The sequence below is a fragment of the Giraffa tippelskirchi genome, chromosome 13, assembly GCF_054371585.1.
Source record: "Giraffa tippelskirchi isolate mGirTip1 chromosome 13, T2T-mGirTip1v1.2.pri, whole genome shotgun sequence".
Taxonomy (NCBI): Eukaryota; Metazoa; Chordata; class Mammalia; order Artiodactyla; family Giraffidae; genus Giraffa; species Giraffa tippelskirchi.
Genome location: NC_137287.1, coordinates 3292648 through 3314898, shown reverse-complemented (window position 1 = coordinate 3314898; position 22251 = coordinate 3292648). Strand labels below are relative to the sequence as shown.

Sequence of the window (22251 nt, the reverse complement as noted above, 5' to 3'; positions counted from 1 at the left end):
AAGATTCTCTCTTTTTCCATTGTATTGCCTTTATTCCTTTGTGAAACATCACGTGAGAGTTTTTATGGTAGTCTATTTCTGGGCTCTGTATTCTGTCCCATTGACCTGTTTGTTCTTTTGCCAATATCTCCCTGTCTTGATTATTCCACCTTTACAGTAAGTCTTGAAATGAGCTACCTTCAGTCCTCTGACTTTGTTCTTATCTTTAAATATTGAGTTGGCTGTTCTGGGCCTTTTGCCTCAATATACAAACTTTAGAATTGCTATTAGAAAATAACTTGCCGCAATTTTGGGTTTATTACACTGAATCCATAGATCAATTTGGGAAGAAGTGACACCTTGACAGTATTAGTTCTTCCTGTCCGTGACAATGGAATATCTTCTTTGATTTCTTTTATCAGATTTTTTTTTTATAGTTTTCCTCATATGGATCTTTTACATATTTTGTTAAATTTAACTTCATTTTGGAGATTGTTAGTGTAAGTAACACCATGTTTTAAATTTCAGATTCCCACTTGTTCATTGCTGGTATATAGGAAAGTGTTTGGCAGATTCTTATCCACTCTACCACCAGGAAAGTCCTTTTGGATGCTATTATAAGTGGTATTCTGTTCATTTTTGGAGTGTTTGCTGCTAACGTATAGAAATGCAACTGATTTTTGTAAATTGATCTTATATCTTGCATCCTTGCTAAACTCATTTGCTCTAATAATTTTTTTTTAGTGGATTCCTTAGGATTTTCTATATGTAAGATCATGTCACCTAAAAATAGAGGCAGTTTTATGTTTTCCTCTCCAATGTATATTCCCTTCATTTTCCTTGCCTAGTTGCTCTGGCTAGGATCTTGCGTGCGATGCTGAGCAGACGTAGTGAGGATAGATATCTTTGTTTTTTCTCCTGTCCTCCCTGCCCCATGGATACCTTTGTGAGAAACCATTCATACTTTTACCTTAAGTATGATGTTGTCGTTTAGTCGCTCAGTCGTGTCCAACTCCTTACGACCCCATAGACTGTAGCCCACCAGGCTCCTCTGTCCACGGAATTTCCCAAACAAGAATACTGGAGTGGGTTCCCACTTCCTTCTCCAGGGTATCTTCCTGACCCAGGATCTATTCCTTGAACCCAAGTCCCCTGCTCGGCAGGTAGATTCTTTACCACTGAGCCACCTGGGAACCCCAAATATAATGTTAACAGTGGTTTTTTCATTTGTCAGATTAAGGAAGTTTCCTTCTGTTTTTCATTTGTTGTGTGATTTTATCACGAAAGGGAACTAGATTTTGTCAGTTGCTTTTTCTGTGTCTGTTGATGTGTGGTTCATGTGGTTTTTATGTTTTATCCTATTAATAGGGTATATTATATTGATTTTGTAACGAGTGTCAAACCAGCCTTGCATTCCTGGCCTATGTCTCACTTGGTCATGTTGTATAATCTTTTCTGTATGTTTCTGCAGTGTGTTTACACTTGTTTATAATTATGTCTTCTTGATGGATTGCAAAACGTCCTTCTTTGTTTCTCGATTTTTGTCTTAAAACCTATTTTGTCGGATAATAGTAAAGACATACCTCAGATAACGTGGGTTTAATTCCAGACCAACACAATAAAGCCAATATTGCAGTAAAGTGAGCCACACAAATTTCTTGGTTTCCCAATACATATAGAGGTTATGTTGTAGTCGTAAGGATGCAATGGTATGTCTTAAGAGAAAAAGTACATGCCTCAGTTAAAAAATATTTTATTGCTAAAAATCGACAACCATCATCTGAGCCTTCAGTGAGTTGTAGTAGTAACATCAAAGATCACTGATCACAGATGTAACAAGTATAATAATATAGTATGATAATAAGTTGAAATCTTGTGAGAATTACCAAAATGTGACACAGAGGCAGAGAGGGAACAAATGCTGTGGGAAGACTATCGCCCATAGACTTGCTCGACGCAGGGTTGCCACGGACCTTGAGCTGGTAAAAAGGTGCAGTTTCCACAAAGCACAATGAAGTGACACGTCTGTAGAGCCACTGTAGCTCGGCTTTGGTTACTATTCGTATCGCATGTCTTTTTTTTAATCCCTTGACTTTCAGCCTATTTGTGTCTTATTCTTTTCTCTACAATTTTTTGTCTGTTTTCTTGGCCTGTTTCTTTGTTCCTTTGTTCCTCCTCTCTGCCTGTCTTTGGGGGGAGGAGGCATTTCACTGGACGTTGGCTGGGAATCAAGGGTGGGTATTCTATTCCCTGCTCCGGCCTGTCCGGCGGCGAGGCTGCGGCAAGATGCTTCCCTCTCTGCGGGCCTCATGCTTGTCCCCACCGCGGGGTCCTGACAGAGGCCACTTCCTCTGCTCCGGGCCCTGCTTGTGCTGCCCCACTGGGCTCGTATCTGTTTGTCTTCCTACCCGATCTTACCGTGAGCCAAGAGGCTCCGGCCTCCGCTCTTCCAGGCGAGTGTCCACTCCTGGTCACCCCCTGTCCAGCACCGGCTCCCTGGGCCGCGCACCTGCAGTGTTCTGTGTGCGTCCAGGTTTTCCGGTGGCTTTCTGCAAGGGACCCGTCACCAGGTGGGCTCTCATTCCCTCATACCTAGAAGCGGAGCTCACAGGCCACGAGTGTTTCATGGCCTGCACCCTAATCAGCCATGAAAGCCCCAGCTGCCTCCCCTGCAGCAGGAAGTCTGTTAACAAAAGGTGAATTAATAGGATCGTCATTCTTTGCAAGTGGTTCCTTCCCCTGGAGTGTGGCCCCTCCCCTGGCCCTGCCCTTGCCACTGAGGCGGCATCTGTTGGGGTGATGGGTCTCAGCCTCCCACGAGAGCCTTTGTGGCCAGGCTGCTGGCTGCTCCAAGGGTCAGCAGGCCTGAGGTTCAGCCCTGGCTTCTCGGCTGACCCAGGGCAAGTTCTGGGGTGGTCAGCCCAGGACTGTCACAGACATCTTGTCCCTGGGGTCTGCCTGGAGGAGGCAGGCCCTCTTCATTCCCCTGATGGGGAGAAGCACCACTCATGCCCATTTAGAGTCTTTTCCTGGCCACCAGCTCTGGGCCGTGCTCTGCGTTGCACCACGCTGGGGGCTCCAGAAGGTGGGGATCTACTTCTGGGGCGCAGAGCACGCCAAGAGAGACGCACAGACAGGCCTCCGCCGTGTGCCATGTACCTGTGGTGAGGGGGGGTGGCCCGAGGACTCCCCGGGGCCGGAGTGGGTCTTCTCAGAAAGGAGGCTGCAGTCGTCCAGGTGGAGGGCAGGGAGAGATGGCGCTCTGGGCAGAGGGGTCAGAAGGCGCGGAGACCCGGGGGCTTAAAAGGACAGAGGACGGCGGCTGTTGGGGAGAGGTTGTGCATTCAAGGAGCCCAGGAGCTGGGCGGAAGCTGGGGGCTGCCCTGCGGCAGAGGGCAGAGGCCCCCTGGCTGTGGGGAGGGGCTGGGCGCCAGGTCTGTGTAGGTTCTGGGGAATCCTGTCCTCTCGAAAGGGGAGTGGGTGTCTAGGACCCCCCCAACTCTGAGAGGTGAGGCCCTGCTGGGGCTTGGGGATTTTGTGTGAACTTTCCCTCCCGCCTCCCCTAGAGCTGCTGCCCATGCAGGTGTGGGCCCTCTGTGGCTCACCCTCCCAGGGCTCCGGGATTCCCGAGGAGGCCCAGGAAGAGCTGGGAAGCTCACACGTGCCCAGGCAGGAGACTCCACATTCCCAGACGGTGCTTCAGGGGCGAAGGGTCCGGAGCAGAGTCTGGGCAGCCTGAGGGGATTCGGGACGGGAGTGGGCCACAGTCCTGACCTTGGGCCTCGGGCTCCTCCCCAGAAGCGGCGGAAGCCTCCCCGGGCAGCCTGGTTCCTGCAGCAGGGATGGGGTGGCCAGGGTGGGAAGTTGGGGCGCAGAGCGCCCCATCCACAGCCGTCCCCCTCACCTGCACGCAGGCACGGAATTCGAGTACACCGACTCGGAGAGCGAGGTCAAGGTGCGGAAGCGGTCACCCGCCGGGCTGCTGCGGCCCAAGAAGGGGCTGGGGGAGCCAGGTCCTGCCCTGGCTGCGCCTGGCGCGCGGGCCCCTGGCCCCAGCAGCCCCGACAAGGCCAAGCTGGCAGCCGAGAAGGGGCGCAAGGCCCGCAAGTCACGGGGCCCCAAGGAGCCGGGCCTGGAGGCGGGGCCCGAGGCCAGCGATGACGACCTGTGGACGCGGCGGCGCAGCGAGCGGATCTTCCTGCACGACGCCTCAGCCACTCCCGCGCCCAGCAGCGCTGCGCCCGCCGCCACCAAGCCTGGCCGCTGCGCCAAGGCCGGCCTGCCCAGCCCGCGCAAGGATGCTGGCCGCGCCAAGGACAGGAAGGACCCCAGGAAGGTAGGCCCGAGGCGGGGCCCCCTGGACTGTGGGGCTCAGCAAGGTGCTCAGACGTGCGGGGGAGGCCGGGAGTCTGAAGGGCAGCGTGATGCTGAAACGCAGTTACCCACCGAGACCTCCGTTTGTGGTGGGCACTCCTCTGGGTGCCCCTCGACTGGCGTCTTTGATAAAGATACCCGGCAGCCGGGCTAGTAAGTGCCGTTGTGTGAAGCGATGGGCTCAGGTGGTGTTCCAAGGCCTCTATGGGAACTGTCAAGCACTCCACGGCAGTGACTGCTGTCGGTGACCAAGTCTCACCCCTGAAGGAAAACCTCACTTCTTGAGAGGTTAGTGAAAATAGAGATGGGATTGTTTTTCCCCCTGTCCAAGGAAACACCTACTTTTTGAGAACTCTGTGAGAACTCTGTAGTGATGAGACCTGTGGCCCTTCCACCTTCAGGTGGCTGCACTCAGACCTCACAGCCAGCTGACAACAGTGGTCTCTGACTCAGGCCCCACTGCCCCGCATCCCCCAAACCACAGCGTCATTCTAGAGAAAGCCACCCAAAGGATGAGCCTCGGCGTCGGCTGGTAGTGAGGAAGGGGCTGCGTTTGAGCGGCATCCGCAGGGACCCCTTGTTCGTGACCCCTCACAGCTGAAGCCAACTCGGGTTTTTCTGGTCCCTGGAGAGAAGGTGCTGTAATAATGTGTAATGATGATGACCGTACCAAGGGGTCCACGGTAGGGGCCAGGCGTGTCCTAACCGCTCTGCCACTAGACTGCGTGTGCTGGTGGGGGGACGCTCATGTCCTCTGCTCACAACATGTCTGACTCCAACTCCCCCGGGCTGGCGCAGACTCCACGGGAGAGCCCCCAGCCCAGCCCACCCCCGGGCCAGGCGCAGTCCCAGGCAGCCACCTGCGCTCTCGGCCCGGCCGGCTGTGAATCAAGGATTTGCGTGACTCCCCCTCCCCACACCCCTCGGGTCGATATCCCCAGAATGACAACTCGGGAAGACACTTGATTTACTGGTCCAGTTGATCGTAAAGGATGCCGCTCGGGAACCGCCAGGCAGAGGAGACGCGGGGCAGGGTGTGTGTGAAGGGGAGCCGATCCTCCGTGCCCCCTCTGGCTCTCCTTGGTGTGTGGACCAGCCCTCCAGTGCGCGGAGCCCTAGCGCTGAGGGGTTTTCGTGGCCACTTCGTCACGGAGGCACGATGGAGCGGGCACTCAGGCTCCATCCAGCCCCTCGCTCCTCTTCCAAGAACGGGGATGAGGCTGCAAGTTTCAGGCTTGGGTCGTGGCTGGTCTTTCTGCGGACCAGGCCCCATCCTGAGTCCATCCACGGGCTCATCACACGTCACCTCCTTAGAACAGAAGATGCGCCTGTGACTCCGGAAATGCCAGGGTGCATAGAGCGCTGTATCAGGAACACGGCGGGGGGCGGGGAGAGACCAAGTACCTACTGCTTTTGGCATCACAGTTGAGTACTTACAAAGCCATGTAAAGAGGGTTTTACAAGCCATGTAAGGAAGTCTTACAAACTGCACCTCACAGGTAGCCTTGGAACCGTCCCAGTTAGCCCAGCGGCTAATGATCATCAGAGTTGAGCTTAAAACACTGGAGGTCTAGCACCCAAGCCCTTAACCACAGGGCCCCCAGCCTCTCTGAGCCTTTCCCCAAACGGCAGCTTCCGTTAGGAGAGGCCCAGTGCTCATCTGACGCCAGACTTCTGACGATATGGTCAGAGACGGAACGGAACAGATTACTGTCAAAGAAGTCAGACGTGAAGGAAACCGCTCTAGGGCCAAACAGAGTTCACAGTTTTGTGAGATACCCTTTTGTATCCTGCTTTTTAAGATTTGAGTTAGATCTTGTGCATTCCCATATGCCATGAACTTTTTAGTTTATTTTCTTTCTGTTTTTTTGAACTCACTCTCTAAGTGATGGAATAGCATCCCACCATGCAAACCACCATCCCGTGGTTTTCAGTATCTCCTGCCAGCAGCCACGCTGGCCATCAGTGATCTGGTTGATGATGGTGTTTTGCCGGGGTGATCACTGCAGCAATGATCATCTCTGCTCTGGGTACAGACCCTGTCACCTTTAGAATTCTTTTCTTTTTTTAAAAGAAGAAATGTTTCTTAGAAATGGGCTTTCTGGTTAGTGGGAAAGAAAGAGTTACCAGTTTTATCTGATTGTAACAGTAAGTGGATGATAAAGAAAAAGAAGAAAATTAAATTCCACACAGCGATAACTTTTTTTTTTTGCTGTCAATTTCCCTTTCCTCCTGAGTGTGCAACTGCAAAGACATGCCCCATAAGACAAGCTGTCTATTTAATAATAGAAGTCAGGTGGAAAAAGAGACATAACCACATGAAAAACAAGTCCTTCCACCCCCAAGATGCCTTCTGATTTCAGAAATGGGAACAGGATTACAAGATGCATCAGAAATAAGAAAATATAGTGTGTGTGTGTATGTGTGTGTGTGTATGTATGAAAATATAGTGTGTGTGTGTGTGTGTATGTATGCCAAGTTGCTTCAGTATATATAAACCTGTATATATATATTTCTCCCCCCAAACAGATTAAAACGGACGCATTTATCCTTGTAACATTCCCCACTTTGTTCCTTTTAACGCTGTTGGCTTTGAATTTCACTCGTCTCTTGTAGAAGCTGTGACTTCTGCTGCTGTCTTGGTAACATTTGCCCAGTCTTCCTTTTTTCTCTGTCTTAATTTCCAACTCCCCTGGCCCATGACTTGGTGATTGGTATCAGGCACGTCTCTTCTAAAATGCACAAAGTGACCCCCACCCTTGCCTCCCATCACTTCTGTGGCCTGAGCCTGCTTCCTGCCCCAAATATCATCACCTTTTGCCCCTGGGATAGAAGCTTGTAACTGTATCTACAGAGACACCGGGTTGCTGGACATCTAGGTTGTTTCCACTCCTTTGCTCTGATAAGTGGAGCCTCGCAAGTCCCCGTGCACTGGCCCACTTTCCATGCCCCCAGTGGAGGGAGCATCCCAGATCCACCCTGGGGGCTTTGAGCTGGGGTGGATGTGGTGTGCCCCACTGCTGGGGCGAGAGGAAGGTAACCGCTGGTCCCCAGAAGCACCCCAGGCAGTTGGGGCATGGTTCTGCATGCTCCTTCCAGGACTGTGCCTGCCTCACTGAGCGATGCTGTCGTTATTCTTGGCATCCTTCAGCAGAGGGAAAAGCAGGCGGGCAGTCAGATGAATTTCAGGTCTCCACATCAAGGCACCTTGGGCGGCTGGTCACAATAAAAAGGGAGGCCTCACCTCTGTGTCTGCCAGAGGGTGGGGGGGAGGGAGGTTGCACAGCGGAATTTTCGGTAAATTCCCATCTGTGTTTAAGAACAAAAAGTACCGTGTATGCACAGATGCATTTGCATAGCCCATGAGTTTACATGGTTGTGTGTGCTTGTGGAAAGTTCTGGAAAGGACACGCCACGCTGTTATCATTCCCTCTAGTCACCTCTGTGGTTGGTGGGATCGTGGGAGAGGAACTCAGTTACATGCACGTCGATATTCTTTTTTTTATAACAAGTAATACATAGCGGTAATAAAGCAAGATTAAAACCAGAAATGCTTGGCGGGGGTGGGAGGGCGCTGTGTGCCTCCCTCTGGAGGGTGAGTGCGGGGCCTGGGGCCACGCCGCCCTCTAACGGCTGCTCTCTGGCTTCGTCCCCAGAAGAAGAAGGGCAAGGAGGCCGGATCCGGACCCTCGCTGCCCCCGCCCCGCGTTCCCGCCCTGTCCACCGAGGCCCGGGCCCCTCACACCAGCTCTCCGGCCTCCGCCAAGAGGAGCAAGGCCAAGGCCAAGGGCAAAGAGGTGAAGAAGGAGGTGAGGTTCCCCCGGGGGCCCAGGCGCGGTGGAGTTGCTTTGCTCGGTTGACAGATGGGGGCAACCCTGCATGCACCCCCCACCCCAAGATCCGTGTTCGGCTGGAGGTGCTCCCTCAGCCTGCTTTGTCCTCCCTGTGGTGCCCAGGTGGGACCGCCCCCGTGCCACATGGCATGGCAGCCTGATGGGGAACCCAGGCTTCCAGCCGGGCCTCAGCCGTCTGTCTGTCTGTCCTGTTCTGTCCTCAGAACCGGGGGAAGGGGGGAGCCGTGAGCAAGCTGATGGAAAGCATGGCCGCTGAGGAGGACTTTGAGCCCAACCAGGACTCGAGCTTCTCTGAGGATGAGCACCTGCCCCGAGGCGGGGCAGCAGAGCGGCCGCTGACGCCAGGTGAGCACCTGCAGTGCTGCATTGGCTCGGGCCTGGAGTATGGGGGTGTAGGGGGTTCCCCGGAGGCGGCTGCCGGCAGGGCCTGAGAGGGCCAGGCCGGGCTCGCACAGAGAGGGGATGGGGTGATGGAGGGGATGGCGTGTGCAGAGCCCCCGCGGTTGGACAGGAGCACAGTGCCCGGGGTAAACTGCAGGAGGGCCAGCGTGAGTCTGGGTTGCTCAGTCAGGGCGAGAGAGCGGCCTTGGACGGGGGGCAGGCAGAGCAGACCCCTCTGTCTCGAGGGTCTCGGTGGGGGTTTGGACTTCGCCCTGAAAACGGTAAGAGGGAGGTCAGTGTGGTCAGGTTGGTTTCACGGTGAGCTCTTTGGCTGCTGTGTGGACAAGGAACTGAAGGGCTGGGGCAGGGAGTGGGGGCCAGGAAGTTGAGTTAGGAGACTGCTGGGGGATCCAGGTGGGCAGCGGTGGGGGTGGGCCAGGGAGTGGGTCCAGGGGTGGTGGGACTCCTGTGGGGGAGCCGGGGGCACATGGACGGGTTTGAGCACGTTAGGATGCAGAGCATGGGGGCTGTGAGCAGATGAGGGGGGGCAAGGCGTGTGGACAGGTATTGGCAGGTGGGGACAGCTATCATCGAGGTGGGCCACAGAGGGAGCCACTGGGCTTTGATGGCTGGTGTTTGGGGTGCTTGGAGGACATTCCAGGGAGGTGACATCCCAGGGAGAATACTTCCAGTAGGCACTTGGACCTGGGGGTCTGGAGCTTGAGATTAAAGAATGTGAATTGGTGGGGGGAATGCAGTGAGAAGAGCCGGGCCAGCCCCGAGGAGCTTTGTCACCTGCTGGGGAGCGTATCTGTCAGCTATCGCTGTGTAACGACCAAGCACGCAGACTCAGTGATGGGTGGGAGTGGGCTGTCAGCAGGACAGAGGAGTGACCTCAGCTGGGCTTTCTCCCGGGATAATGGGATGGCTAGCGGCCTACTGGCACCAGGGGCAGGTCTGCCCCACCTGGACCGCTGGGCTGCTCAGGGCTTGTTCTCTCACGGCCCTGCTGTCAGGCTCGAGAGGGACCCGAAGGCCTCTGGAGGGAGGCCTCCCTTCAGATTCAAGTGCTTCTCCCCTCATCCACTGGCTAAAGCAGGTCACACGGCCATGCCCAAGGTCAAGAGGTGGGAAGTCCATTGCACCCACGGTGAGGCTGTGGCAGGGGAGTGGGTGCAGGCGGGGACCAAGACCTGGGCCCGTCACTCCGTCCATCCCAGCCAGCGATCTGGGTTTCTCTGAGTGAGGTGACGGCAGTGAGGAGCTAGGTCCAAGGTCTTACAGAGAAGAAGATTGGGTCCAGGAGGCTGAAGCAGCGTGGGTGGGCCTGGAGGAGAATGGAGGGGAGTCGGTGGTGGGGGTCCCGGGAAGAGGGAGCAGCAGCCTCAGGCCAGGGCCTGGTCTGGCCAGGGAGCCCAGTTGTGGGGGTGTTGGCGCCAGAACAGAGCGTTCCCGGTGAGGAAGGAGCTGATGGGAAAGGCCGGGGTCTGCGGCTGAGGGACAGCAGTGGGGTCTGATGGCACTGAGCCTCCAGCTGAGGCTCAGCAAGTGCTGGTCCTTGAATGGGTGTCACCTGGGTTCCCACCTGCCTGGGATCTTTGCAGACGCTGGCACGGGGGGCTGTGTGCTGTGGGCGGCGTGCGCGGCCTCCCGTGAGGCCTGCCAGCAAGTGCACTGCAGAGAGGGGTGACGGTGTGGCCAGGCAGGCCTGGGGGGGGGGGTCTCATGGCCGCCCTCTGCTCCAACCCCGCCTCACCGCCCGCCCCGCAGCCCCTCGCTCCTGCATCATCGACAAGGATGAGCTGAAGGACGGCCTGCGTGTGCTCATCCCCATGGACGACAAGCTGCTGTACGCGGGGCATGTGCAGACCCTGCACTCGCCAGACATGTGAGTGGGGGTGGGCGCCTTGCTTCACCTCTCTGAGCTGTGGCTTCCCTGCTTCCCCCATAGGATGGGGGCTCGGGCAGGCTTGGAGGAAGCACACTCTGTGGGCGGGGCCAGGGGGCAGGGCGGACTCTCAGGTGGCCTCCGGGTGGACAGGGCTCAGTGGGAAGGAGCAGGAGAGGGCGTTCTGGCCTTCCCTGGGTCTGTGACTCCGCCTGGTTGTGTCGAGGAGATGGGCCCAGAGTGGGGAGACCCACCCTAAGCTTGTGCGGCAAATCAGCAACGCTTTGGCTTGCACACCCCATCCTAGTGGCCTGGGAGGTAGAGCTGGCGTGGGCCGGGGGTGCCCGGGGGGACCTCACGTCACCTCGCCCCGGCTTTGCAGATACCGTGTGGTGGTGGAGGGTGAGCGCGGGAACCGGCCCCACATCTACTGTTTGGAGCAGCTGCTGCAGGAGGCGGTGAGGGCAGGGCAGCGGGGCTGCTGGGAGGGGGCAGGGGGCTGCTGGCTTCCAGCCTGGCGCTCACTCCTCCCCTCCCCAGATCATCGACGTGAGGCCGGCCTCCACGCGCTACTTGCCGCAAGGGACCAGGATTGCAGCCTACTGGAGCCAGCAGTACCGCTGCCTCTATCCCGGCACTGTGGTCCGAGGTGAGACCCGCCCCCAAGGCCCTCCCGGTACCCCCGTCTCCCAGCATGTCAGCATGGATCCATTTGGTTCCTGAAGTCCAGCTCAGACAGACTTAAGCATAGAGTTTTACCGGCATTGGGCATAGTTGGAGCAGGGACTGTTCCCCTGGGGTCATCAGGACTCAGGGTCCCCGTGTCCATCAGCTGTGTTCTCAGCTGTGCTGGCTTCACTCCCCACTCCTGAGGGCTCTCGCACCTTCTGAACAGACCCTGTCCTCATGGAATGCCCCGCTTTCCCATCTGAGTCCCAGGATGGAGTCGCACTAAACTGGCCTGGGTCACCTGGGTTACAGGTCTTAATGCTCCTTGCTAATGAGTGAGGTGGCTTCTTGGTTTTGCCCGTGGACTGGAAGAGACGGGAGGGCTGGTTCCCTAGGGAAGTGGACGGTGTGAGCAGAATAAGAGATTGACAGCTGGGCAGACAAAGGGTAACAGTAGCCCAGAAGACGTGGGTGTGGATGCAGACAGACAGAACTAGCAGGTGGGCAGATGGTGGACACTTAGCTCGTGCAGAACACCTGGGAGCCAGGAGTCTGGGCGTGTGTCACACCCCCAGGCCAAGCTCGGAGGCAAAGGGGTCCACCTGGCGGCCGCCTGACACCACCTGTATGTGCCCAGGAGATGGGCACGGGGCGCTGGGCAGGAGTCCCCTGACGAAGGGGGCCGTGCGTCCCCATCCCGCTCTCCTGGGGCGCTCTGGCCTCCTGAGCCCCGTGGGCTGGCGGCTCCCCAGGCCTGCTTCTCAGGCGTCGCTCCCGGGAGCTGCCCTTGCAGCCCTGCTGAGAACTCCACCTCTCTCTTCCTGTGCTGCATCTCGTGTGTCTCTTCCTGTCTCTTTCCCTCCTTGGGGCAGGGGACCTTCTCACGGCTTCTCGAGAGAAAGGGCCCATGGGAGGGAAACTCCTCGAGCACACGCACGTCTGAGTCTCCTTGTTCTCTCCCGGTCTTTAGAGGTAGTGGATCTGGGTATAAATTGTACATTGGAAGTCACCTTCCCTCGCTTTTTCTGAAGTCAGCGTTCTATTTTTATCTGGATTCTGATGTCGGAGGTATCCTACACCAGCGTTATTCCCAAATCGTCATAGGAGACTTGGCACCGTCCCCTTATTCCCAGATCTGGAATCTCACGTGGTCTCTCTGTCTCTCTCTCTTCCTATCTGTCTTCTTTGGTCTCTTCTGTGTCTCTGTCTCTGTCTCTTCGTCTGTGTGTCTCTCTCCCTGTCTCCCTCTGTCTCTCTTCCCCTCTCTCTGTCTCTCTCTGTCTCTGTGTCTCTCTGTGTCTCCCTCTGTGTCTCTGTCTCTTCCTCTCTCTTTTCCTCCCTGTCTCTCTCCCTGTCTCTCTCTGTCTCTCTGTGTGTGTTTTGTTGGGTATTTGGGGGAAGGGCGCTTTGGTTTGGAAGTAAATTTCCAGTTCCTGGAGATTTGTCTCATCTCTCTTCTTGGAGAGCCTCCTCCCTCAATTGCCATCTTTCCTTGGGTCTCACACTTGTCTGGTGGCCCTCTCCTGCTGTCCTTTCCCCATTATCATCTTTATCTTTTTCTACTTTCTGGGAGATTTCCTCACCCCTGCCTTCTGGTCCTTCTATTCTGTTGAACTTTTGATGTGTCTGCTATTGTTTATAAATTCCTAAAAGTTCTTTCTTATTCTTTGATTTTTTCTGTTTTTAGTAATTTCTTTTTGTTTCATGGATTCCTTTTTTCCCTGAGGACACACGGTTTCCATTTTAGGGCTCTTCAGCCCTGACTCCTTCTGCAGTCCCCTTCCCCTCTCTCCGCGGGCTCCTGTCTGCACCTCTCTGTCCTTCAGCTGTCTTTTGCTGGAGGCTGTTCTTTCATCACTGGCGATGCTCAGCAAGGGGACTAGAAGCTGTGTGTGGGCAGGGGTGCCAAGCACCAGCACCGGTGGCTCCTCTCCCGCCAGCCCGCCCGTGGCGCCATCCTTCGGGGCTCGGGGCTCCGCCTCTGGCACCTGCGAGTGGGGCTGGGAGTCACCAGTCAGTGTCGCCCTGGTTGGCGTGGTGCCCACCCCCTCCTCCGCTGTGCCGTGTCCTGGCGTGAAGCTCGCAGCTGCGTGTGACCCCCAGTCTGCCCAGTGACCGCTCGGCGCTCAGGAGAGGGGACCCCGGGGCTCCCCTGTGAAAGCTGGGTTCCTTCCCATTGGCGCAACGGGCCCGGAATGGAGGCGTCCCGCTCGTCCACTCGGGTGTCATTCTTGCAGCCGCTGTCCTCCGGCTCCCTCTGCTCTGTGGTCCCACGCTCGCTGTTCGTCACTCTGGGGAGGGCCTTGGATGGGTGGACACGCCACATGCCTGGCTGGACCAGGGGAGCCTGTGCTGCCAGAACTGCCTGGCTCAAAGCCCACGTCCTGCTCCACTGTCCACTGCCTCACGCATCCTGCGCCCGGGGCTGCTCGCTGGCTGGTGTCTGCTCCCTTTGCCCCGCGCCTGCCAGGGGGCGCGGGCCTCCCCTGACACCGCCCTCCTCCAACAGGCTTGCTGGGCCTGGAGGACGACGGGGACCTGATCACCGTGGAGTTTGACGACGGGGACACCGGGAGGATCCCCCTCTCGCACATCCGCCTCCTGCCGCCGGACTACAAGATCCAGTGTGAGTGCCGGTCTGGGGCTCCCCTGCCCCTTGACCAGTAGGAAACCCGGGCCTCGGAGGGGAGATGCCTCATCCCGGCTCCCTCGACTAGTCCGAGTCAGGATCGGGACACCGACCCAGAGCGGCCGGGGGTCCAGGGTGCTCGCTGAATCCTCCAAGAGGACCAGTAAAACTAGTCAGCCCCGCCCTGCTCATTTATTCGAGGAAGCCCCACTGCACGCAGGTGCAGACTCCCGAGCTGCGTCCCTGCAGACGGGCCACACTGCGCCGTCTGGTTCCCCTCCGCCCCTCTGCCCAGGGCAGGCGGCACTCTGGCAGCGGGGTGGCGGCCAGGCCTGAGCCACAGTCTGTCCTGCGCAGGTGCGGAGCCGTCCCCAGCGCTGTTGGTGCCCAGCGCCAAGCGCCGCAGCCGGAAGACTAGCAAAGACGCCGCGGAGAGCAAGGACGGGGCCGCGCCAGCATCCGAGGAGCCCGGCGCCAAGGCTCGGGGTCGCGGGCGGAAACCCAGCGCCAAAGCCAAGAACGGTACGTTTTCGGGCCCAGCCCCCCGGGACGCGGGGCCTGCCGCACTCTTGGGGTGTTTGCACAGAGACCCCCCAGCCCGCCTGTGCGGGATTGGAAACAGGCTCAGAGTGTTCGTGGGTCTCTGAGAGGCAGAGCTGAGGTCCAGGCAGGTGTGTCCTTCTAGAATCCAGTGCAGGGCGCCTGGGGCAGTACCACCCTGCGGCCAGCACGTGGGGACCACGGGGTGTGAGAGCTGCTGCTCCCGAGGCCCCGAGAGGCCACGCAGCCCCAAGAGGCCACACAGCCCCGCCCGGCGCTGCAGGGCCAGGATGGACATGGGCTCGCTGGCCAGGCAGCCCTGACTCAAGGGGCTGCTCCTCCTCTCTTGCAGACAGAGCTGCCGTCCTGGAGGAGGGGGGCTCGACAGATGACGTCCCCGGTACCCCACTGGCCCTGGAGCCCATCAGCACCACAGGTTCCAAGAAGAGCCCCCCAGAACCCGTGGACAAGCGGGCCAAGACCCCCAAGGCTCGCCCGGCGCCCCCACAGCCTAGCCCAGCACCGTCCACCTTTGCCAGCTGCCCGGCTCCCGAGCCCTTCGGGGAGCTGCCGGCCCCTGCAGCGGCCCTGGTGCCCGCCCCCCTCGTCACTGTGCCCATCACCATACCCGCCACCCGCCCCAAGCCCAAGAAGGCACGGGCTGCCGAGGAGTCAGCCAGCAAGGGCGCCCGGAGGCCGGGGGAGGAGGCCGAGCTGCTGGTCAAGCTGGACCACGAGGGTGTGACGTCGCCCAAGAGCAAGAAGGCCAAGGAGGCCCTGCTTCTGCGAGAGGAGCCCAAGGGCCTGCTTGGCCTGGGCAGCTACGCGCCGGCGGCCGGGAGCCCTGAGCCCAAGGCCGCCCGGCCCAAGGCCGCGGATGGCGACCTGGCCCAGGAGCCCGCGGTCGGGCTTGCATTCGAGGACTCGGGGAACCCCAAGAGCCCGGACAAGGGCCAGGCTGAGCAGGACGGGGCCGAGGAATCGGAGAGCAGCAGCAGCAGTGGCAGCGGCAGCAGCGATAGTGGCAGCAGCAGCAGCAGCTCCGAGACGGAGGGCGAGGAGGACGGCCAGGGCGGCGGTGGACGGAACTGCAGCGCCTCCAGCTCCCGGGCCTCGTCCTCCTCCTCGTCCTCATCCTCCTCATCCTCCTCCTCGTCCTCCTCCTCGTCCTCCTCCTCATCCTCCTCCTCGTCCTCGTCCTCCTCGTCCTCGTCCTCCTCCTCGTCCTCCTCGTCCTCCTCCTCGTCCTCGTCCTCCTCGTCCTCGTCCTCCTCCTCGTCCTCCTCCACCACAGACGACTCCTCCTGCAGCTCAGATGACGAGGCCGCCCCCGCCCCCGCGGCCGGTCCCTCCGCCCCGCCGGCCCTCCCCAGCAAGGCGCCCAAGCAGGCGGGCAAGGCCCGCTCCTCGGCCCACTCCCCCGGCAAGAAGGCGCCGGCACCCGCAGCCCAGGCCCCCCCGCCGCAGCCCACGCCACCTCTGCCGCCCAAGGCCCAGGCCGGGGCCAAGAGCCGGCCTAAGAAGAGAGAGGGCGTCCACCTCCCCACCACCAAGGAGTTGGCTAAACGGCAGCGCCTGCCGTCCGTGGAGAACCGGCCCAAGATCGCCGCCTTCCTGCCTGCCCGGCAGCTCTGGAAGTGGTTTGGCAAGCCCACCCAGGTAGGTGGGGTGGGGGGTCATCTTTCTCTGTCGTCCCAGCAGCCCCATGGTGGAGGGTTGGGTCACGGCTGTGGAGTCCATGTGACTCCCGAGTCCCGCCCGTCCCGGAGCAGCGCTGCCCCCTGGTCCCGGGGACCTAGACCCACTCTCGGAGGCACCCAGTTGACCCACACAGTCCTGTGGCAGCCTGTAGTTACCGTGCGGCTGGTCTCAAAGCCACGTGGCCATGTGGCCTGAGTTTCTTTGTCTTCATTTTCAGGCCGGCCAGGTTAGCAGTCGTAGCAGAGGCAGTTCTTTCCCTCTTTGCAGGTCGAAGTCCAGGGCTGAGTCTCCTGGCCCTGGCTGGGTCCCTGCCCACCCTGAGCTAGTCATGGTGGCCCTGAAGGCCCAACGTTCTGGCTGACGGGGTCTGAGGCACGTGGCCACCCCTGGAGTGGGTGGGGGTCGGTTCTGCAGAAGGACCCCTCCTGGCCCACCCTGTGCATTGTGCACACACAGACACACTTGTACACGCACATGCACGCACCTGCATATACATGCACATACGTGAAGCTTCTATATGTAGAAGGGGAACAGCCCAGAAGCCATCAGTCCATCTCACACCCCTGGGCAGGAAGAGCTGGGCTTCTGGTCCATGCGTACAGCCAGTCAGGTCAGGTTTGCCCACAGCATCCGCCGCCCTGAGCCAGGGTCCTCTGAGGCCACGCAGGAGCCAGGCGCCCTGCTGGGTGCGGACCTCTGTAACGCCGGTGCTGCCAGGCAGGCAGGCTTTAGGGGTTCAGTTCTCTGGTGATGTATCGAGACTAGCTTGGGGGTTTCTGTCTTGGCAGCAGCCTTTTAGGGCTAGCCACTGGGCCAGCCAGGGGCGGTTGGATCCCCTGGGGCAGAGCAGACAGCTCCACCTGGCCCCAGGCTGCACCCCCAAAGGCTGTTTAGGATAGGGTGGGGGATCCCCCGTTTGTCAGATAAGGGGGCGTCCTCCCCCACTCCCACAGCATGTGCTTCGTCACCTGGGGTCATCTGGGGCAGAAGATCTATTTCTTGACCCTGCAGGGCGTGAGCTATCTGACTTTCATCCACCCTGGATTGCGGGCTTCAGGCTGAAAGCGCCTCTCTTGGCAAGGCCACTACTTGAGACAGCGAACGGGGGTGTATGGATTCTTTTAGGGTCTTTGCTGATGAGCCAAACTTAGACATTCCTGAATAGGCCCCGCCAGAGCCTGATCCTGGCAGGCACTTTATCCAGGGACGTGTCAAGGAGCAATGGTTTCTGAGCCAAGGACAGGCCCACCCTCGCTGTCCTTTCCCCGGGGCGATTGGCCAGTTCCTTATCTTAGCATCTGCTCTCTGCACATTCCAGGGTTGCTGTTACTGACTGCACTTTCTGCTCCAGAGGTCGGAGCACAGGGCCAAAGTCTTAATAGAAAAGTCTGCGGGGTTCAGCTTCAGGTCCAGCTGGATCCAGCAGCCCAAAGGCTGTCTTCAGATCCCTCTTGGCCCATGTTCCCAGTTTCAGTTTTTCCTTTCTCTCTCTGTCCTGCTCTCCTTCTCTGGCAGCTCCTCTCCTCTTGGCGGTAGGCAGCCCCATAGCTTTCAGCTGACCTGCTAGCTCAGAAGTGTCAGAAGGAAGTACCTTTTTTTAGGGTTCCAGTTAAAGTGGGTGGAGCCTCCTTTGGCTTAGGGCCTGAGCACACCCCTGAACCAATCACAATGGCCAGAAGGAGGATGGGCTGTTTGGATTGACCAGATCAGGTCCCGTGTTGGCCACAGGGGCAGGGTCAGCCCCACTGGGCACTCCATGGATCAAGGGGGCATCTCTGAGTCTGAGGAAGGTAGCCATGGAGGCCTGAAAACATACCTGCTGTCAAAGATGAGCCGGCTTAGAGGTCTTAGCCATCCATCTAACCTTGAATCAGTTTGTACCATGCCTTGAGCTGAAAATAATTTGAGCAGTTTACAGAACAGGTTAGAAAGTCTGTCATGGACTTCCCTCCTTATCCAGTGGTTAGACCCCTTGCTTCCACTGCAGGGGCACAGGTTCGATCCCTGGTCGAGGAACAAAGATCCCACATGCTGTGATGTGGCCAAACAAACAAAAAAAGTCTCACCAGGGACTCAGTGAATTAAAAGTAGAAAAGGCCAGCTGGGTAAGGTAGGAAACTAGCATGCAGGTTTTCCTTGTTTATCCCACAAAAAATAATAATAACCGTTGGCGCCGCCTAGTGGCCAATCCGAGAAGGGAAAGGCGGGTTTTACGCCTCGGCTTGGAGGGAAGGAGCGCGGCCTCCACTGGGGGGCAGAGCCGAGCTGCGCCGGCCTGGCTTCTGGGCAGGATGGCCTGGGGGCAGTGACTGGTCCCGGGGCTTTGCACTCCGATGGCTGGTCTGTTTCCTCCTGGAGCCTGCACACCGGCCTCTCCCAGCGCCAGCCGAGGCAGGAGCACTGAGAGGGCGTCAGGGAGTGTTGCGTGAATTAAGAGAAATCCCGGGGCCTGGCAGCCACCAGCCCAGGGCTGGATCTTGTTGGCCAAGCTCTGATCTCAGTCAGCGGCTTTCCTGGGGTAATGTGGGGGGCAGTCGGCCATGCCTGGGGGTTGACACTGCCCAGGCCCCCCTCCCTGGCCCTTGGTAGGGCCGGCTGGTGCGGAGACCCGGCGCTGCTCGCTGCTCGGGGTAGTGTGTGTAGATTGAGGCTGCCCGGTAGGTGATGGGCGCTGGCTGTGTCGAGTGGAATCTGTGTCCAGTGGAGCGGAGAGCACGGGGCTGGGGTCAGGACCCCGCGGGAGGAGCAGGGGTCCTGCTGGGACCCAGCAGTGGGTGTGGCGTCTGCAGCGCGGTGGCTCGTGTGGGTGACGTCCCCGGGGCCCTCCCTCCACCCGCCTTGTAGCCCACGCGGCTCTCAGCACAGTCTTAGTTCACGTGAAGTCCCTCTTGGAGGCCCACTCTGCCGCGGGGGTGAGCCAGGGCTCCCGATCAGGGCCAGCAGGGGCCGCCCCCTCCTGCCGCCGCTGCAGAACCCGGGGCCTGGGGTGGGGGTGGCGCACCAGTCCTGACCCGCCCGCCCTCCCGCCCGCAGCGCCGCGGCATGAAGGGCAAGGCCCGCAAGCTCTTCTACAAGGCCATCGTGCGCGGCAAGGAGATGATCCGCATCGGGGACTGCGCCGTCTTCCTGTCAGCCGGCCGCCCCAACCTGCCCTACATCGGCCGCATCCAGAGCATGTGGGAGTCCTGGGGCAGCAACATGGTGGTCCGCGTCAAGTGGTTCTACCACCCCGAGGAGACCAGCCCGGGCAAGCGCCTCCACGAGGGCCAGGTGGGCCAGGCTGCCTCGCTCTGGGGTCTGGGGGCCGGGTTAGGGGCCACGGGTCAGGCAAGGCAGGGCCCAGGCTCACGGCAGCCCCTCATCTGCGCACACAGCCCTGGGACCAGAAGTCCGGCCGCAGCCTGCCTGCCTCCCTGCGGGCCTCCAGCCAGAGGAAGGACTTCATGGAGGTAGGAGCGCGGGGGTGGGGCCTCCCGTGACCCCGCCCACTGGGTCCCCCGCGTCTCCGCCTCCCCGGGCCTCGCACCCTTGCTGTCTTCTTCCTCGGGTCCCTGGGTCTCTGTGTGCGTTTGCCGCTTCCTTGATGTCTGTCCGCCTCAGTCTGTATCCCTGTCCCAGGGGCTCTCTCTGGGTCTCTGGCCACCTTCGTCCTCTGCCCCCCGTGTCTCTTGGGATCTCCCTGGGGTTCCCCCTGATGCCGCCTTGTGCCCGCAGCGCGCCCTGTACCAGTCCTCGCACGTGGACGAGAACGACGTGCAGACGGTGTCTCATAAGTGCCTGGTGGTGGGCCTAGAGCAGTACGAGCAGATGCTCAAGACCAAGAAGTACCAGGACAGCGAGGGCCTCTACTACTTGGCGGGCACCTACGAGCCCACCACCGGCATGATCTTCTCCACCGACGGCGTGCCCGTGCTCTGCTGAGCCGGTGGCCCGCCTGCGCCCCCACCGTCCCTGCCAGGGCTCGGCGGCCACGTGCGTGGGTTGTGTGCATGCAGGTGTGCCCGTGGACGCCCCAGCGCGTAAGTGTGTACATGTGTGTGCCCGTATGCATGCACGTGTGCGCTCACATGTGCACACGTCCAGACCCCTCCCGAACGAACCCCTCGGGGCCCCCCCTGGAGGGACTCCTCTCCGCTATCAGGGTATGGCTCTGCCGGCCCCTCAGGGCCCCCCAGCACCTTGTAAGCACTTGGCCAGGCCAGGCCCCGGGACCCTTAGGTGGATGCCAGCTGGGGATTTGGTGGGAGGGGGTGTCTGAGCAACCAAACTCATGCTTGCTCGGAGGTTTCCCACCGCTGGTGGGTCCTCCTGGTGCCCAGCCCCCTCAGCACAGCGCCCACCCTGAGCCTCCTGCCGTGGGACAGGGGCGGCCTCCTGCCCCCAGCCTCACTGACCCAGCTGGGCCCGCGCGGGCGCCTGCCTGGGGTCCGGCCTCCACCCTCTCAGGATGGCCTGGACTCGGGGAACAGAGCCAGGTGAGGGGGTGGTCCAGCAGCATTGGCCAGGCGCCAGGGGAAGGGGGCTGTGTGCCCTGAGGCCCCAGAGAGGGCCCACCCTGCCAGTCCAGACCCTCACACTACAGACAACCCCATGGTGCTGAAATCTCGTCCCCATGCCCGCAGGGAGGCGGCAGTTCTTAGCCTGTACAGTTTTATTGTACCAAGAGACTCTCCCCTGTATCATACGCCTTTAAATGGAGTCAACTTTTTAATTATATATATAAAGATAAATATATATAAATATATATAAATATAAACTTTTTAAAACTGTGAAAAAATAGCTACGAAATTATAAAAAAAAAAGCGAACACATTCTGACGTGCAGAATATTATTTTTTATTTCCTGTTAGATTGTGAGTGTCTAGCACCCTGCTTCACAGGCCCCCTCTTGTCCCAAGCACACCCCCCACCCGCCCCCCGGCCCAGGTGTACTGTACTTGCCCCCACGACGGAGAAGGACCTAGGGAGAGCAGAGGCTGAGAGCGGAGACGGCCCCGCTCAGCCCACAAAAGCACTTAGCAGCCCCCGCGCCTTCCAGGGGACGGGAGGCCTCGTCCAGACAATCTTAAGGGAAGGAAAAGCCAGACTTCGGTTTTGTTTTTTGGGGGAATTGTTGTTTTCCTTTTGTTTTTTTTTTTAAGTTTCTTTTGGAATTTTGTTTGTTGGCGAATTCTGTGTGATCTTTTTCATAAAAAAAAGAAAAAAAAGAAAAAAGAAAAAGCTATAATTGGAAAAGTACGGTTGTCTGGCGTGGTTCATTTCAGGGGCCAGGGTGGGCTTGGCGTCGGGACGCAGCTCCTGGAGGGAGTCTGCAACTGTTGATGTACGAGCCAGTCTAAATGAAATGGAAAGTTTCTTAGTCACACCGACGCTGTCCTTGCTGACAGTGGTCAGCAGACACAGTGGCTACCGGGCTGAGGCTCGCCTGTGTCCATCAGTGCAGAGAGTTCTCCCGGCCAGGCTGGAGTGGGCCAAGATGTCAGAGCGTAAGGACCCGTGAGCACACCAAAATCACAACCCTGCACAACAGTCATCAGTGAAAAGGACCCTACCAGAAAGATCTGCCAACTGAAGACATAAAGAAGGAACCCCAGCGAGACAGGCCGGAGGCGTGGACGTGCAATACAGTCAACTCCACACCCCCAGGGGGTGAGCCGCCCACTGGAGAAGAATGACTCCTGCAGGAGTGAGCGCTCTGAGCCCCACACCAGGCTCCCCTGCTCGCGGTCCCGTATCGGGGACACACGCCCCCAAGCATCTGGCTTTGAAGGACAACAAGACTTTATTTTGGGAGTTCCACACTTCACCCTTAAAGGGCACACACAGAATCTCTTGTGCTCCAGGAGCCGGGGGCGAAAGCCATACGTTGATGGGAGCTTGGCCAGGTCTCCCAGGTCTTGTAGGGGGCGTCTCCTGGAGAGGCAGGGGTGGGCAGCTATGGCTCCCCCTGGGGAAAGATGCAGGCAATGGCCATTCTTCGGCGCTCCAACCACGTGGATGCTGGTGCCCCACAGCCGCACAGCTGTGGGGCGCCCCCTCCAAGAGCTGGTCCTACCCAACAGCCTGCAGGCCCCAGTGTTAGGACACCGCCTCCGGAACAACTAACTGGGTGGGGGACGCAGCCCCACCCATCAGCAGACAAGCAGCCTGTAGACCTGAGGCCAGCAGGGAGCCCAGCTCCCGGGTACCAGCCCCTGGCCCTGCCCTCCAGGAAGCTGGCTGCAGCCTCTGGGCCAG

General features: G+C 58.9%; 1 protein-coding gene across 5 annotated transcripts in view; it reads left to right on the top strand.

Annotated features, from left to right (window-relative positions):
• The window catches only part of TNRC18 (trinucleotide repeat containing 18), an 80036-nt gene extending 59722 nt beyond the window's left edge, over positions 1–20314 (top strand). For all 5 annotated transcript variants that reach the window (XM_081552743.1, XM_081552742.1, XM_081552739.1 and 2 more), the window contains 12 exons: positions 3894–4315; positions 8010–8162; positions 8411–8552; positions 10359–10476; positions 10859–10934; positions 11017–11125; positions 13655–13771; positions 14132–14296; positions 14667–15973; positions 19049–19285; positions 19390–19464; positions 19730–20314. In XM_081552743.1, the coding sequence (XP_081408869.1) occupies positions 3894–4315; positions 8010–8162; positions 8411–8552; positions 10359–10476; positions 10859–10934; positions 11017–11125; positions 13655–13771; positions 14132–14296; positions 14667–15973; positions 19049–19285; positions 19390–19464; positions 19730–19936 (3128 nt within the window). In that variant the 3' untranslated portion in view covers positions 19937–20314. The remainder of the gene's footprint in view (positions 1–3893; positions 4316–8009; positions 8163–8410; positions 8553–10358; positions 10477–10858; positions 10935–11016; positions 11126–13654; positions 13772–14131; positions 14297–14666; positions 15974–19048; positions 19286–19389; positions 19465–19729) is intronic.
• The last annotated feature ends 1937 nt before the right edge of the window (positions 20315–22251 follow it).